Source organism: Rhinoderma darwinii, chromosome 6 (assembly GCF_050947455.1).
Source record: "Rhinoderma darwinii isolate aRhiDar2 chromosome 6, aRhiDar2.hap1, whole genome shotgun sequence".
In the NCBI taxonomy this organism is placed as follows: domain Eukaryota; kingdom Metazoa; phylum Chordata; class Amphibia; order Anura; family Rhinodermatidae; genus Rhinoderma; species Rhinoderma darwinii.
Window position 1 is genome coordinate 31,370,129 of NC_134692.1, and position 17,257 is coordinate 31,387,385.

The 17,257-nt window shown below is 41.1% G+C and overlaps 1 protein-coding gene across 2 annotated transcripts in view; it reads left to right on the forward strand.

Annotated features, from left to right (window-relative positions):
- Positions 1 to 17,257, forward strand: part of UBR3 (ubiquitin protein ligase E3 component n-recognin 3) — a 136,750-nt gene that overhangs the window by 83,767 nt on the left and 35,726 nt on the right. The window contains exons 25-29 of one of the 2 annotated variants that reach the window (XM_075829428.1): positions 6,668 to 6,817; positions 7,662 to 7,795; positions 12,212 to 12,322; positions 13,862 to 14,080; positions 15,292 to 15,428. In XM_075829428.1, coding sequence (XP_075685543.1) covers positions 6,668 to 6,817; positions 7,662 to 7,795; positions 12,212 to 12,322; positions 13,862 to 14,080; positions 15,292 to 15,428 — 751 coding nt within the window. The remainder of the gene's footprint in view (positions 1 to 6,667; positions 6,818 to 7,661; positions 7,796 to 12,211; positions 12,323 to 13,861; positions 14,081 to 15,291; positions 15,429 to 17,257) is intronic. The other variant, XM_075829429.1, reaches the window with a different exon arrangement.

Consider the following 17,257-nt stretch of genomic DNA (forward strand, 5'->3'; position numbering starts at 1 on the left):
CGCATTACCTTTTACACAATAACTGTGGGGTCAAAATGCTCACTACACCACTAGATGAATGTCTTAAGGGGTGTAGTTTTTAAAATGGGGTCACTTCTCGGGGGTTTCAACTGTACTGGTACCTCAGGGGTTCTGCCTACATGACTTAGCACCAGAAAAGCTCCAGTAGGCTAAATGGTGGTCCTTCCCTTCTGAGCCCTGTCGTGTGCCCAGTCAGCTAATAACAGCCACATGTAGGGTATTGCCGTACCCGGGAGAACCCACATTACAATTTATGGGGTGTATGTCTCCAGTGGCACATGCTGGGCACAATATATCAGACACTGAAATGGCATATATGCATAGGAAATTGCAAATCTCACTTTGCACCATCTGCTGCGCATTACCTTTTACACAATAACTGTGGGGTCAAAATGCTCACTACACCACTAGATGAATGTCTTAAGGGGTGTAGTTTTTAAAATGGGGTCACTTCTCGGGGGTTTCAACTGTACTGGTACCTCAGGGGTTCTGCCTACATGACTTAGCACCAGAAAAGCTCCAGTAGGCTAAATGGTGGTCCTTCCCTTCTGAGCCCTGTCGTGTGCCCAGTCAGCTAATAACAGCCACATGTAGGGTATTGCCGTACCCGGGAGAACCCACATTACAATTTATGGGGTGTATGTCTCCAGTGGCACATGCTGGGCACAATATATCAGACACTGAAATGGCATATATGCATAGGAAATTGCAAATCTCACTTTGCACCATCTGCTGCGCATTACCTTTTACACAATAACTGTGGGGTCAAAATGCTCACTACACCACTAGATGAATGTCTTAAGGGGTGTAGTTTTTAAAATGGGGTCACTTCTCGGGGGTTTTAACTGTACTGGTACCTCAGGGGCTTCTGCCTACATGACTTAGCACAAGAAAAGCTCCAGTAGGCCAAATGGTGGTCCTTTCCTTCTGAGTCCTGCCATGGGCCCAAACATCAGTTTATCACCACAAATGGGGTATTGCCGCACTCAGGACAAATTGGGCAACAAAATGGGGTGTTTTATTCCTTGTGAAAATAAGAAATTTTGAACAAAAATTACATCTTAATGGAAAAAAATATCATTTTTTTAATTCACAGCCCAATTCAAATAGGTGCTGTGAAAAAACGGTGTGGTCAAAATGATAACAACAACCATAAATGAATTCCTTGAGGGGTCTAGTTTCCAAAATGGGGTCACTTCTGGTGGGTTTCCATTGCTTTCATACCTCAACACCTCTTCAAACCTGGCATGCTGCCTAAAATATATTCTAATAAAAAAGAGGCCTCAAAATGCACTAGGTGCTCCTTTGTTTCTGAGGCTTGTGTTTTATTCCACGAGCGCACTAGAGCCACATGTGGGACATTTCTAAAAACTGCAGAATCTGGACAATACATATTTAGTAGTATTTCTCTGGTAAAATCTTCTGTGTTACAGAAAAAAATGGAATAATATTGAAATTCAGCAAGAAAAATGAAATTTGCAAATTTCACCTCCACATTGCTTTAATTCCTGTGAAATGCCTGAAGGGTTAAAAAACTTTCTAAATGCTGTTTTGAATACTTTGAGGGGTCTAGTTTTTAAAATGGGGTGTTTTATGGGGGTTTCTAATACATAGGCCCCTCAAAGCCACTTCAGAACTCAAGAGGTACCTTAAAAAAAAGGCTTTTGAAATTTTCTTAAAAATATGAGAAATTGCTGTTTATGTTCTAAGCCTTGTAACGTCCAAGAAAAATAAAAGAATGTTAAAAAAACGATGCCAATCTAAAGTAGACATATGGGAAATGTGAACTAGTAACTATTTTGGGTGGTATAACCGTCTGTTTTACAAGCAGATGCATTTAAATTCTGAAAAATGCAATTTTTTCAAAATTTTCTCTAAATTTTGCAATTTTTCACCAATAAACACTGAATATATCGACCAAATTTTACCACGAACATGAAGCCCAAAGTGTCACGAGAAAACAATCTCAGAATCGCTTGGATAGGTTTAAGCATTCCGACGTTATTACCACATAAAGTGAAATATGTCAGATTTGAAAAATGGGCTCTGAGCCTTAAGGCCCAAACTAGGCTGCGTCCTTAAGGGGTTAAAGCTCATTGGCGGAGCACCAGGTATTCCCTTAGGTTTCCTTTTATGCTTAGGGGGGGGGTTGGTCAATTGATTGACCACCATCTGTTTGCAATTTCAAGGGACGGCAAAGCAGCTGCAAACTATTTCCTCTCTTAACCCTTCTAAAATATTCATTCTATTGTAACACATGTTCTCCTTTATAACCTTTCCCTCCTTGGGGCCCCAGATACATTATACATATATTTATACCATAACAGTGACATATCAAATGTTTTTTAAAAGTTTGGTTACCCTTTAACCTGCTTTTTGTGCTCTGTAAGGGCTCGTCCACACGCAGCGGAATTGCTGCATTTTTTTGCATTCGGAATTGCGGACAGAAAAAACGCAGCAGGATACAGTAGCAGCATAGTGGGTGAGATTTAACAAATCTCATCCACACGCTGCGTAAATATTCCATGTAGAAATTGACCTTCGTTGTGTCCTTTTCGGACTGCAGCATGTCCATTCCTGCTGCGGAAAGTGGACTGAATTGCTGCGTTTTTCAGAGGAGATGTCCCCATCTCCTTGCGTTCTGAAAGACACCGGAAAATTACGCACCATTTTCTGCCGTAAAAACCCCAGGACATGGTGCGCGCCAGCGGAAAGTCTGCCTACTTACAACGGAATTGCTGCAGAAAACTCTGTTGTGTGTGGACAAGCCCTAAGTGTTTACACGGGCCTGGTATGCGCTGGTGGTGTGCCATAGAAACAAAATAGTGCAGCAAAACAATGCATTTTACTGCAAATTACGACAGTTTTTATTTTTTTTATTACAAATTTCCCACATTGTATTTATGGAAAATATGTTAATCAGTTTTTCCTGTATTTACCATGCCAACAAGGCTAATTTACATAATTTAGGGTGTATTGACGTGCGTGCGCACACTCTAAAGCTTTCACAGTTTCTAATGATTTATCATCACATTTTTTTTTTTTACTGTCAGATGGGGATCCACTCCTCTGTTCATAAACTGCATGTGTGAATGTGTACTTGGAGCAGGGGGTCAGCAACTTTCGACACTCCAGCTGTTGTGAAACGACAACTCCCAGCATGCCCTGGCATCCATACGCTGCTGGTTGCTGACCCCTCCCTCGAAGTTCTGCTTACGGCTATAGCGTTTTGCCTTGGCATTAGGTATTTTTCGGTACTGAGGAGTAACCGGTACGCTTGACTTGCCAAATCTCCAGGAACTTTGTTAAAAACCAAGCCATGTGGAGCGCTGCTATTTTTGTGGTGGTCGACGATGAACCTTGTGTTTTTTTCTTTCTAGGGAAAAATAGTTGCTTTAAAAATAAATCAAATAAAGGGCACTAAATTTAAAATAAGTGTTTCATATCCAGGTTATGCAAATTATTCACATAGAAAAGCTCTCCGCAGCCACATTGTTTATTGCCAGTCACGGTTTGATCTCTTTCACTTGCTGTTTTGTATTCATTGGTTTTCACAGAAATTCTGCCAAGCTAGAAAGCTATATTTATATCATAAGTAGAAGTGGGTGAGAAATTGCTCGCCACATGAGATATTGCAGAATGAGTCTGGAAATAACCCAAGATCTATCTGATCCTTTATATGAGGGGTTAGAACTGTTCTCCGGAGATAATGTAGTTCACAGAAATCTGCGTCACAGAGCAGTCACCCCGGCAGGACAACACATTTTTCTTTCACTCGTTCCAATCACAAGATTTTTTTTTTTCTCGAGCTCCTTTTCCCCTCATTGTGACCGTGTGACCAGACGCTTCACTTTATAACCGCCGAGGTCAGTCATTCGCCGTACAAGTGTGAATAGCAGAGGCTCATTGTTTTTGTCGGCCGCCAGCTCTGTATACTTCAGAAATAAATGGTGGATTGGATGTTATTAAGAGATGCGTGACTTCCTTGAAGGGCTTTTTCAGCCTACTTATGGAGTCACTGAATTGTTAAAGGGAACCTGTCACCAGCATTTCACTTATTAACCCAGCAATACCTGGTGCTAGTGGGTAAAAAAATCATTTTCATGTAACTTATAATTATTTTCTGAGTAGCTCTGTACCTTTTTAGTGTTCATTTTTTTTAGTGTTCCTGCGCCGTATGCTAATGAGCATAAAAGCATCATCTCTTCATTCTTCAAGCCTTTCCGAGTTTACCCCGCCTCCTTACTTTTTAATTGACAGCTTTTCGCCTCCCCCATCACACACGAAATCCCATAAAACTTATTTTTAAACAGAAATAGAAGTGTGAAATATGAGCCTAGCGTTAAAGTGTAGCTCCAGTAATGATTGCAGTCGCTGGCGGGAGATGCATCTGGAAGAGTGGTACCGATTGGGTTGTCCGGGTAAAAATACAATGCCGAAAGCCTCTCCTGCAAAGTGGCTGCTGCATGAATAATGTCCGGTTGACTTCGACCTCAGCTGACCAAGGGTTTCAGAAAGCTTAGTTGAAAAAAGGTGCTGTTCCTCCACACTACACCACCACAATGAAGAGGAGCTTGAATGTAGTCCAGGATGAGCATGCCCTGACACTACATTCAGGGTAGGAACACACTAGGCGAATACGCTGCGTAAAACTACACCGCGTATACACCCAGGTAGCCACAGGGAATTCCGCCTGAAAACCTGCACCAAACTGTGGTGTGATCTTTTGGGGGGCATGTCCGCTGTGGAAATACTACAGCAATAAAAAAAAAAAAGTTTATACTTACCAGGCCATAGTCATGGCAACGCATCTCTCTTCTGAGCGTAGCCTGGCCTCCTGAGATGACTCTGTAATCCATGTGACCGCTCAAGCAGTCACATGGGATGAAACGTCATCCCGGGAGACCAGGCTACGCTCAGAAGAGAAAATCTCATCGCTAGGACTACGGCTGGGGGTAAGTATGAACTATTTTTATGAATTTCAAATGAAAAATACCTTTTTTTTTTTTCATTTGCGATCTTTGCGGCGGAATTGCAGCGTTTCTGCCGCAAAAGTCACAACACATAGATCTTTGTTGCAGTTTTACCTCCCCATGAATTCAATGGGGAAAACCCACAACAGAAGAGCAGCAATTCCGCAGCATTAATTGACGTGCTGCGGCTTAAAAACCTGCACCGCAGGTCAATTTAATAACATTTTCTTCGGCTGATATTTTTCCACTGTGTGAGGTTGAGATTTATTCAAATCTCGCCCGCACTGCAGCTACTGTATTACGCTGCGGATTTTCCACAATGATTTCCGTTGCAGAAAATCTGCAGTGTTTCCGCCTAGTGTGTTCCTACCCTCAATGTCTATGGGGATGGCAGAAACCGCTGAGTGCTGTACTCGGCTGTCTTCATCAGTACCATAGTCTATGAATGGACCGGAACTGCACTTGCTTGACCGCTGCTCCATTCAAAGTTCTGCTCCCTGCGGTCAAGTAGTGAGGAGGAAGGAGGGCTCAGGACATTGTGGGAACTGTGATGGTGGCTGTATATTGGTTGTCAGCAGCTTTCCCAGAGATAGAAATAAATTCAAATGGGATTGAATGAAACACCTGAACGTATATGATTGAGGTGTGTCCCAATACTTTTGTCCATATTGTGTATTTCCTGTCTGTTTTAAAAAAAAAATAAAAACGATAATAATCATTACAGTATGTACAGTACGGCTACGGCCATGTGCATAAGGGCTTAGAGAAATGGCTTTTAAATTGCGTGTTTTTCACTGGGGCAGATGATAGATGACAAGTTACGTTGCCATTGTACAGCTGTGCTGAGAGGAGACATGCATTTTTCTTTATTTTTTTTTAATTGCTCCAATGCATCTAAAATGAAAAATTATGCAAAATATTTTGTTTCTACAGCTCCTATGTATTTCCATGGTTACAGACCACAAACTGACTGTGTAGTCTGATCATGCAGCCATACTCTTCCATCTGTCCCGTACGGTCGGTTAGCAGGAAGTAGTGGACAGATGGAAGCAGGTACTTCAAAGTTGATATCTTATTTTAGATACATTGGGCCAATAAAAAATTTGGACATGGACCTTAGGCCCGATTCACACTGAGAATTTCTCCTTAAAGGCTATGTCAAATTTTGATGGGCATTTTTTTAAATTCTTTTTTTATTTTTTTATAATAAAACAGGTCAGTCCGTGTGTTTGGTGTAACTTTATAATTAGTCTTTATTAAAATTTTAATTCTGTATACAAAGCAGGTGTAAGTATGCAGCATCCACCTGTTATCCCTCACATCTAAGTTATCAATCGGGTCTACTAGAAGAAAAAAAAGTCTACAATGAGAGCCTATGGGCAACGTATACCGTTATGTTTTCACAGTGTCGTGTGCGTCGGAGCCTTCCTACATAGGTATTCATCGGGAAATACTCCTCATGTAAACCCCCGACAGAAGGCTCAAATGCAGCGTAAATAGAGCCTTAATGAATTTTCTAAATCTTTTAGGTGTTGGAAAATGACCATACTAACCTGGGATTGTGTGATTAGCTAGAGATTAGTTAAATAGGGATCCGTATTATGTTTTGTTTTTTTGTGTACAGGAATATGTCGGGTAGTATCCCTATTTATTCACAATAATCTTTTTCACAGAATCGCCAGATTGTGATGTCGCTATGGAGGTGGCTTCATCAGAACAGCAAGTGTCAGAACCGACGTATGACTGTGTAATATGTGGACAGAGTGGTCCATCTACAGAAGACCGTCCCATTGGTCTAGTCGTTTTGTTGCAAGCTACATCTGGTAAGTAGTTTCTTCATTCGGATTTAAGAGTAACTGCACTTTCCAAAAACTTTGGATCTGTCCTAGAGACACAGAAATCTGCCTTGTTAGGCCAGGATCACACACCGTTTTGGTGCAGTTTTTGGCTCCGTTTTTTTAAACCAAAGCCAGAAGTGGATCCAAAAGGAAGAGAAGATATAAAGAAAAGTCTGATGTATTGCCTGTCCATTTCTGTGTTTTGCTCAAACTGAACCAGAAACTGCATTATGCAGGGAATCCCCCTCCTGCTCTCGCTAACTCGGCATCTTCGCTTTTCACACCCCTAGGGCATCTAGGTGACAACCCCTGGGGGGCTGTAATGGCAACCATGTTTCTTGTCACTCGGCTTTCCTCGAAATGGATATAACATAAAATTATGTATTTTTGTTTTTTTGCGAGGAAATGCTCTTCAACATAGGAGTGATCATAGGAACGTGTTCTGTTCTAATTGGCATTTGAGAAACTAGCAGGAGGGTTCTGCTCTTCAGGTCGCATACAGTATTACAAACCTTGAACGTCTTACTTCGTTTATTCAAGCCATTAATTTCACACGTCTTCCAGACTATTGAATAATTGTCAGTAGTACAATTGGGTAATCATGTCTGTCTTCTGCATATCCACAGGCAGTAGTGATTCAGTCCTTTTCTGTTGGAGTCAATTTATAAATTCCTCTAGAGAACAGTAAGCAATCCAACAAGGGACTAAAATAGTGTAGAAGTTAAATTTGGTTTTTATTTTAGGTAATCAACATAAAAAGTTAGGACACAAAATCATTATTTTGCGATTTTCATTTTCTATTAATGATCTTTTTTTTTTTTTTTTTTAGTTTTGGGACACCGTCGTAAAATCTCCGAGCCGAAGAAGCTTCCTACCAGTGAAGAGGAGCAGATCTATCTGGAGGGAACGTGTGCTGCAGTGCATGACGTCCAACTCACTATATTACAGCGCCATTTCAAAGATGTGAGTTCTGCTACCATGTCTTAACCAGTGACTTGTATCCCATTCTATACACAGGAGCGCTCGGGGGCATCTAGAAAAACGGCTTCCTAAGAAAGTGAATAAGCCAAGTCGTATTAAGTACAATCAAAGACTGCCGCTCTATTGTCTGTAAATCCAGCACTGATCCACCATTGCAATGTGGAAATAAAAATGCTCAACCAGAATGCTCCCTAAAAGCACCTTTTGCACTGGTTATTGTATCGTTTATGCAGCAGAAAATATTATCGTTGTCGGCAGCACATCTCCCTCTGTAAACTGGGAGATGTGCTGCTGACATTATAGAAATGCATGGGGATGAGCGCTCGTAGTAATGATCGCTCTTCCCCATACATTACTAATCATAGCACCTTGTGAAAGGAGCAAACGAGCACTGATCAAAAAGCTGTCTTGTTGATCTGCGCTCCTTTTTACGGGCCAACATTGGCCAGTGTAAAAGGACCCTTAGTCCGGCATTACACACCAGAGCTTTTGCTGCGTATTGCATACTGTAAGTATATAGAAGCAGGTACATGGTTGCTGAGGAATTGTAGTTTATTTCCGCTGATATTTTGGACTACCCGTTTTTGTAAGAAGCCCACTCCCAATGCCTAGTTGATTTGTGGTGGGTGGCTCCTCTTGTACTGGGACTTCGTTTGATCAACTATTCTCATCCATTGTCAATAGATTTCCTTATAATGCACAGATATGCCATGTCATTTTTTAATCTATCAGGGCATAAGGCCTTTGGATACTAGAGGTAGGGTTTGTCCTTAAATGTATGACCAGCAGCATCTTCGACTATCAGCTGATCACCGGGCCGGCTTCAATCTAAAAAGGAGTTGACAATCCATTTAAATTTCTCATCATTGCTTATGTTTGTCATTCTTTCCTTGTCCCCGTCCTCCTCCACCGTGTTATATGAACATCTCTGACGTGCTCAATGAGAGGCAGTTTGCTATTTTTTTTCCCATCTGTTTCTTTTCAAGAGATCTCCTGCTTTAGGCTCTGTAATGCCATCCATCACGGGTTGAACATACGTAGAGGTGAGCTGAGATTTATGAGCATGATACCCCGAACAATTAGTCTCTGAATTGCTGGACGTGGTCAAGAAGAAATTCTTGTACAACAACTTACGTGATGGCTGTTCACGCTGACAGAAAGTTGGTATTAATTGGTAGAATGTCCCATATATTCAATAATGTCCTGTACATGAGCGAACACAGATTAGAATTACTTCACGTATAGATCAAGGTCATATGAAGCATTTTGTTTGCATTTTCTTAGCTGCAACCATACAGATTCTCCAAGTCTTCTTGCAAGAAATATGTAAAATATGAAATCTCGGTGGTACAATACGCACTTCAGGGTTACCTCTGGTTTCCTATGCAGGTTCCTCATAATATGACGTGATAGAACATTTTCATATTATGCTATTCACCGACTAGTTCATCGCCAGATCAGTGGATTTCTAGATTATCGGATGTTTTTTAAATTGGCCGAAAAATCCAATGAAACCTCTCCCCTTGGGGCCACAACCCCACTTGACGTCATCTCTAGGTCCATGTTCAGACAAGTCTTTCACCCATGGCTTTCAGGGCATTTATTTGCACATTTAACTTTCCAAAATCTTCATGGTTCAATCACTTCTAGATTAAAATAGTGCTTCTTGGACGCTCTTGGCTGTGAATGGTTACGGCGGCTGTGTTTGCTTTGCGCCTGTCTGCCCTCCAGTATCTCAAGGAGGCTTTTAATAGTTCAGTTTATCCTTCACTGTCAAAGGAATATGGATTGTTTTGTGCTTCAGATGTATTCTTCTGTATGTGACAAATGGAATCGCCAGGGTGTGAGTAACGTGGCCAAAATTTCCTATGAATGTGTCTGGCCATGTATTGATTGCTAGAATGCAATTCAGGCCCTTGAAATGAGCAAGAACACGACAGGCCACAGGTCAAGCTTTATGGATTTTTCATGATGGGCTCCATTGTCCATGGACTTAACATATTTGATTGTGTTTTAGTGAAGGCTGGGAGCCCGGTGTTCTTTACATTGCTCTACATGCAATGAGGCTTTTGTACATAGTTAATTGACTGTTACAGTGATCAGTGCTGGATGTCGGGGGATTTATGTTCATGTTGAACATACTCTAGACCGGACAAGTAGAATGGACATGTTATTTATAGGCAACCGCTAGTAGCAATTAGTCTCTTTATAGAAGTCAGATTTTATTTAAGATTTAATTTTTTGTAACAGACCTGCCGCTGTTATCAGCACCCCATAGAAGAAGCGTAGAGGTCTTAAGTGTTTGATCGCTGGGGGTCCCGAGTCCCCTGAACGAACAGAGCGGCGGTCGCGCAAGCGCACAGGTCCACTCTTTCTCTATGAAACTGCTGGAGATAGCCAACCGCTTTACTCGGCTATCATTGGCAGTTCCGTAAAGAATGAATGGAGCAGTCAGCGGTGAGATCAAACACTTATCACGTATACTCTGGGCAGGTGATAAGTTGCTGGGATAACCCCTTTAAGGATGTGGGATCCCGCAGGACCGTTTTCTGGCATACGTTTCACTATTTAGGTCTATGGGCTTGTTAGATGTATGCATTGGGCCAAACACCCACTTACAGTTATTTTGTGAATTACAAATATATTACAATTATTGTTACAATAATATTTTGTCATTAACGTTTCCCCTTTTTATATTTGATTTATGTAGTTTGTGGTGTTAGTGACAAGTTGCCTTAAACTTCATATTCGGTTGGTTTCCAATTAAATTTAACATTATTTTAACAAACTAATAACCAAAAGCAACGATTGACTTTGGTAAAAGAACAATTAATACTATTCACAGATATGATTATTATCTCCCTTTCTTTTTTTTTTTTGTATACCAAGTACCGTAAAATGCCAGTCCAGCATGTATGAGATCAGTGGATTTTCCAGCATATTGGATGTTTAAAGGCAATGTACACCTTCAAAAATTATTTTTGTTTTTTATAATAAAAATGTCTGTCAGTGTGTTTTGGTGCAAGTTTCAAATTTAGTTTTTAACAATTATATTTACGTTTTTCGATACAGCTGTTCTGTATCCTATATACGGAGCAGATATAACATTGGCTGGTTCCGGTTTGTCTCTGACACGCAGGATCCACCTGTTATCTATCACATCTTAGTTCATAACTTATATGTGATTACAGGATCCGCTGATACACAACCCGTCAGTCCCGCGGACCTGACGGGTTCAGGTCATAGCGAATGGTACAGATGCTCTGTATTGAGAATACAAAGCAGCTGTATCTCTTGGTCAAAAAGTAAAACACACCCAGTTGTCCATTGAGAAAGTCCTAAGCATAAAGCTAAAATGGGTCATAACTCTAAAAAATGAAAGTTTTTCTAAATAAAAAACACTGCTGTAATCTACATTACAGTGCCGAATCACATCATGTACAATATAGGGAATTTATAATCTGGTGACAGAGCCTCTTTAAGGGTTCCCTTTTGATAGTGTTCCGAAAGTTTTACCTATGGTTATAATTGCTATGTTCGTTTTGCTTTTTGTTTTTGTAGGTTCATTAACCGTCTAAGTTTCTCACGCTCTGTTCTGTACCTGCAAGGTTACCTTGGAAGATAAACACGTATATGTTGTATTCCATGCATTTTGTCAAGGAGGGACCCGACATATTTAAGGGTCCGTGCATTGTGACTGAAGATTAAACGTTCCTTCACAGTTTTTTTTAGTTCGTTTATTCGTCTCGATGATATTGAAACACTGATTGGATAACAACCAAAAAAACCAGCACCAGTGCTTTAGAAAATAGAAGTGGAAATGGGCAAACCTCCCACAGCTTGGCTGATATGCAAACAGCAGACTGTGCTCCCATGCTGTTCCTAGTTGATTTGTACTTGCTGGTTCCTAAATTGTATGGGAGTGTCAGAACCGTTTCCATTTCTGAAGTGTATCCGTCAGTCTGTCTGTCCTCCAAACTTAAACGGAGGCAAAATCTGATGTTATTTATTGCTTTTATTGTTCCATCCTTTTATAATTCGTCTTCTCTTGGCTTCCATTAGGCCACAGTTTAGTGTTCTGGTGCATATTTAAAGGGCCATCAATTGGTCTAGCCCAAATTAATAAAAATAGGGTTGAGTAAGGACTATAGTTTGACACACGGAGTCCTCCAGATGAGACGCTCTTTGTATCAGCCCACTACTCTGGCTAATAGATGAAAGTCCTCAATGGAGCTCCCTTTTCTTAATGCAGAATTTCCTAATATGGTATTTGCAATTTTTTTTTTTCTAAACCAGAAAATCACCTTATACATAACGTCTTCATATATTATTGCATCAATTAAACCCATACTAGATTTGACCCGAACACTTCCCTCCTTTTATTTTTCATTATATCAGAGTTCCTGTCTTCAGTCTGTATCGATAGGTTGGGAAGGAGGAGTATATGTGCAAACGTGTGGCCATACACTCCATATAGACTGCCATAAATCCTACATGGAGTCATTGCGGGTAAGTGCTACAATGTGCTAATATTCTTGTAATATACATGTTTCAATTCCTTCCCATTTTCAAGTTCAACATCATGTTCTGAGGCTGAAAATGTTTAAATGACTAAGGAGCACATCTTATTAGCGAGATTTTTGCTTACAACCTAGAGCTATGTAGGGAATTGCAACACCATTCTGTTAAGTGAATTGGGGCTGTGTTGCAGCCCCCCACCTCATCTGGTAGGGATCAGAGCTGTTTCAGAGACTAAGCCAATGGTGCCACTGCACTTTACCTAGCGCCTTTGTTTTAGGAATTAATGAGATCCCCAATTGCCGATCTTGAACTGATCATAAATGGACTGTCAATATACCATAAACACCATTTTATTATTTTATCAAAATATGGCAAATTCTGTGATGATTGCTATAACAACACGTTGGGATATCAGTCGGAGCTTTGTATTTCCGATACTTTACTCCAAATCTCTTAAATAGGCCGGAGTCCAATGATAAAATGTTTGCTCCCTGCAGCCATCACTATGTGGAAGTTTACTGCATACTGTGTGTACCTTGAACTCAATAGTAAATCATTAGGCAGTGAACTCTTTAGCTCCTTCTAATGGTGACTGCAGACAGAATTTTATCAGTTGAAAAAAACTGATCTCTGACTAATAGAAACATTAATGAATTATTCAGCACAGAATGTTTGACCTAAACATGTTGTTAAAAGGTGGAGATTCAATTCAAAGGGGTTATCCGGAGGCCTAAAATGATTTACCGAAATCTGATTATAAGAAAAGAAGTCACTCACCAAAATGCTTTGATTTTGAAATGTGTCCCAAATCGCCCAGCCAGAACATGGTCACGTGGTTCCAGAACTATTGTAGTTTTTTCTTATTTATTGACGTCCCGACCCTGCACTACATGACTGAGGACTGCCTCCCCATCCTGTTGGTGTGTCATCAAGCAAAGGGGCTGGCACTGGGACGGTTTCCTAAGCCAGTTCCCTTACTTTCTCCCTCGGCAGGAGAGCTTCGTAGCGCAGGCTGCGGGGAATAAATCCTTAAATAAACTAGAGTGGTGGGCAGGTGCTGAGAGGAGAGAAGGGGAACCTGGGACTTTAAGTTTTTCAGCGCGTGTTGAAATCCAAAGTCCCGCCTCAAACTGATGTGGAAGACCGCCTGTGCCGCGATCTTAAGGTTTGGTGAGTAGCTCTAAATGGAGTTTTACTCGCTAGAGAACATGATTTAAGTTGAGGGAACCTTTTTTAAACGTATTGCAGGGATTTGTTTTTTGTCGTTGTTTTTTTTTGAGCCACTGATCAATCCCTTTTTAAAGGGGTTTTCCAGTTTAGACACTTCTGTGACTTGCTTATTGTCAATGGCCCTTCTAACGTGTAAGGACTAAAGCATGAGAAGCCCTTTTAGGTTTTCTTCAAAAATATTACCTGTAGTTTTTCGTATTTATAATGTATGAGAACAGGTTATATAAGTGAACTCTGTTTTATGTCCATTCTTTATTGTTAACCAGTGTTTTGGTTTTTTTTTGTCTGTTTTCCCAGAATGACCAGGTCCTGCAGGGCTTTTCTGTTGACAAGGGAGAATTTACATGTCCTCTCTGCAGGCAATTTGCAAATAGTGTCCTTCCCTGCTTTCCTGGAAACAATATAGACAGAAGCCTCTGGCAGAGTCACGCTCATGGAAACAAGAGCATGAGAGAACTCATCAAAGAGGTGGAGGAGCTTCAAGAGCAGCTGGGAACTTTCCCAGTAAGCATCAGTGTAAGGCCAAAATATCCTTGTTACTTCCACTCGGTCACCTCATCACGCCATCCTTCACTGGCCATCATTCTTATTAGTGTAGAGAAAAAAATTGATCTGTTTGTGGATCCCATGAAATTGGTGTTTCTAGAAGTCCCTGCGTATATTACAACCATTTACCGTTCACACAACTTATTTATAGGCTATATATATTATTATTATTTTTTTTTACATGTATGCATCTCCCTTATCAGCTGGTCGTGAGGTTTTGTAGTAGTAAGGTGTCCCCCTCACCGTTCTATCCTAAGCTGCTACCTAAAGCTGGCCATGGCGATAACTGTCAGGAAATGTTCAATTGGCTGACCCCGAACTTTCCCCCTTGGGTCGGATGAGCGTACATGTTTAATGCATTGAGATAAGCGGCTACCAGACACCTCTTGCAGCATCTTTTCTCCTGGGGAACAAAGGATCAGGCTTGCTGAAATCCAATATGCCTTTTTTTCCCCTGATTTCTGAACAATCAAACTGCCCCCATACACCGGGAGATATGCTGCCAACATAATAGTAATGCATGGAGTCTAGCAATCGTAGAAACGATCGCCCATCCCCCTACATTACCGATCATAGCTCCTTGTGAAAGGAGCGCAGATGAGCGAGCTGTCCTTCATCGGTGCTCGTTGTTATGGCCAAAATTGGCTCATGCAAAAGAACCCTTAGACTGTTGGTGGAGCTGACACTGATCTAGAGTTGGCATTCTTAAAGGACCCATGAAAAAATGCGGAAAAACGAAGATGCTTGAAAAAAATACTGACGTCTGCTTTAACCCTATAAATGGCCCGGATGAGTCATTTTAGACCCAAAAACGTTATGCGTACATTTTAAATGTGTCCCCGCAGTGAAGTATCACTATAACCCACCACCTTCCAGGTAATAGTTCCTGTACTTTGGGAACGCTTGCTGAATTTTGTTCCTGTCCTGGCCACTACTCCCTAGGTAATTAAGATGCCATTTTAGAGATACAATGATGGGTGTGTTACTATTCGTACAACTGGCTTTTCGGTACTTGGATAGTTTGAGGTACTATTAAACAAGAACATATGAACTCACGGTGACAGGTCCGCTTTTTTTTTTTTCAGTTTTAATTCTCTTGATTTCAATAGTGCTGCTGGCAAATGATTGCTCTCCACTGATTTTAGTGACTTGTAACCTTACACAATGTTCTTTGCTTTTAGTCCGAAACCAATTTAAGCAAAGAAATGGAGGCGGTGATGAAAGACATCAAAAGCGCTACACAAAAGAAGTATACGGACTACAGCAAGACGCTCGGCTCCCCTGACAATGATTTTCTTTTTATGTACTCTGTTGCTCGGTGAGTCTCACATTCACTGTTGCTCTTAGAAGCCTGATACTATTATTACTTAGCACTTCTCTGTGCTTTAAAATGTTATCAAATGTTCCTAAATGCAAGGGGCAGAATGTAAATTGCCTGTAATGAAGGCTTGTGAATGGCAAAATTGCTCCCGCATCCAACCCATACATACTGGTATAAAGCCGGATGGGGGTCTGAATACTATACAACTTTAGTGACTGCAGTTAGATACACATCCATTGTTGAGTCAATAAAAAAACAAAAACATCCTTGTGTGAGTGACAGCCCCCTAAAAAAAATTCTGTTTAGGGGGCCACAGATCTGGCACGGTTTTGAATTTGCTGTAAAAGCAGAATGAGCCATACAGAAGAGAAAAAGCAGAATACTTGAGCCCCTAAAGAGGTCAGGAGCTATAAATTGTTTGTGGTTTCCGGGGGGAAAAAAACCTGCCGTGCATGAATATAACCTTAAAGAACCAGTCTCTGTTGTTTAACACCTTAAAGTCCAAGACATTTTTCATTTTCCACTCGCGCCGTCCTAGAGCCATAACTTTTTTTTATTTTTAAGTCAATGGAGTGGTGTGTGAAGTATTATTTTTTGCCTGAGGTGTTGTAGTTTTTATTGGCATCATTTAAAGCACCATATAATGGTTGAATTGGAAGAAACTGAGATTCCTCCATGGTTTTTTGGGTTTAGTTTTTACTGTATATATTTACCTTCTCAACGTAAAAGTAGATTTAACATCTACTTTTACCTTTAAGGTACATATATACAGCACCAGAACAAAGCTCAGTACATATATACAGCACAAGAACAAAGCTCCGTACATATATACAGCACCAGAACCAAGCTCAGTACATATATTCAGCCCCAGAACAAAGATCCGTATATAATTACAACACCAGAATCAAGCTCGGTACATATATACAACACCAGCACAAATACAGCTCCGTACAGAGATCATTTGCAAATTTAATTTAACCTCTCTTATAGACGTTTGTACGATGTAAAACGACAGCTCCCAGTATAGCCAGAACAATGGTTAGGATATGCTGGGAGTACCATACACTGTGCCCCAGAATATAATCATACCATACACTGTGCTCCTGAATATAATAGTACCATACACTGTGCCCCTGAATATAATAGTACCATACACTGTGCCCCTGAATATAATCGTACCATACATTGTGCCCCTGAATATAACCGTATCACACACTCCGCCCCTGAATACAATAGTACCACACTGTGTCCCCATTAATTAAATTGTGTCAAACACTGTAAAGTAAAACACCACACACACTCAATGCGCCTTGTAGATGGCGCCAGTCACACTGCTCCTTGTAGATGGCGCCAGTCACACTGCCCCCTGTAGATGGCGCCCACTCACACTGCCCCCTGTAGATGGCGCCCACTCACACTGCCCCCTGTAGATGGTGCCCACTCACACTGCCCCCTGTAAGTATTTCCCAGTGTAGATAACTTCCCCAACGCTGCCCACAGAGAAAAAATGTTTTAACGCATTCTCACCTGTCCCCGTTCCCACGCCGTCCTCCAGTGACATAGCATTGGTCAGTAACCAGGCAGTGTCATCCGGGGGTAACGGCGCAGTCAGCGTGTTGACCTCCTCATGGTTCCCGTCTCGCCAGCGCATTCGTAATCAATTGGATTTTAACGAACTGGGCCCCCTTTCAGCCTCGGGCCCTGGGCACGTGCCCAGATTGCCCTCATTATTATCCGGCCCTGCATCTCGCCAAGTATTGATAATTAAAATGTGTGTGATTTGTGATCCCAACTGAACTAGACGTGTCAGTGTATGTGAATAAAGT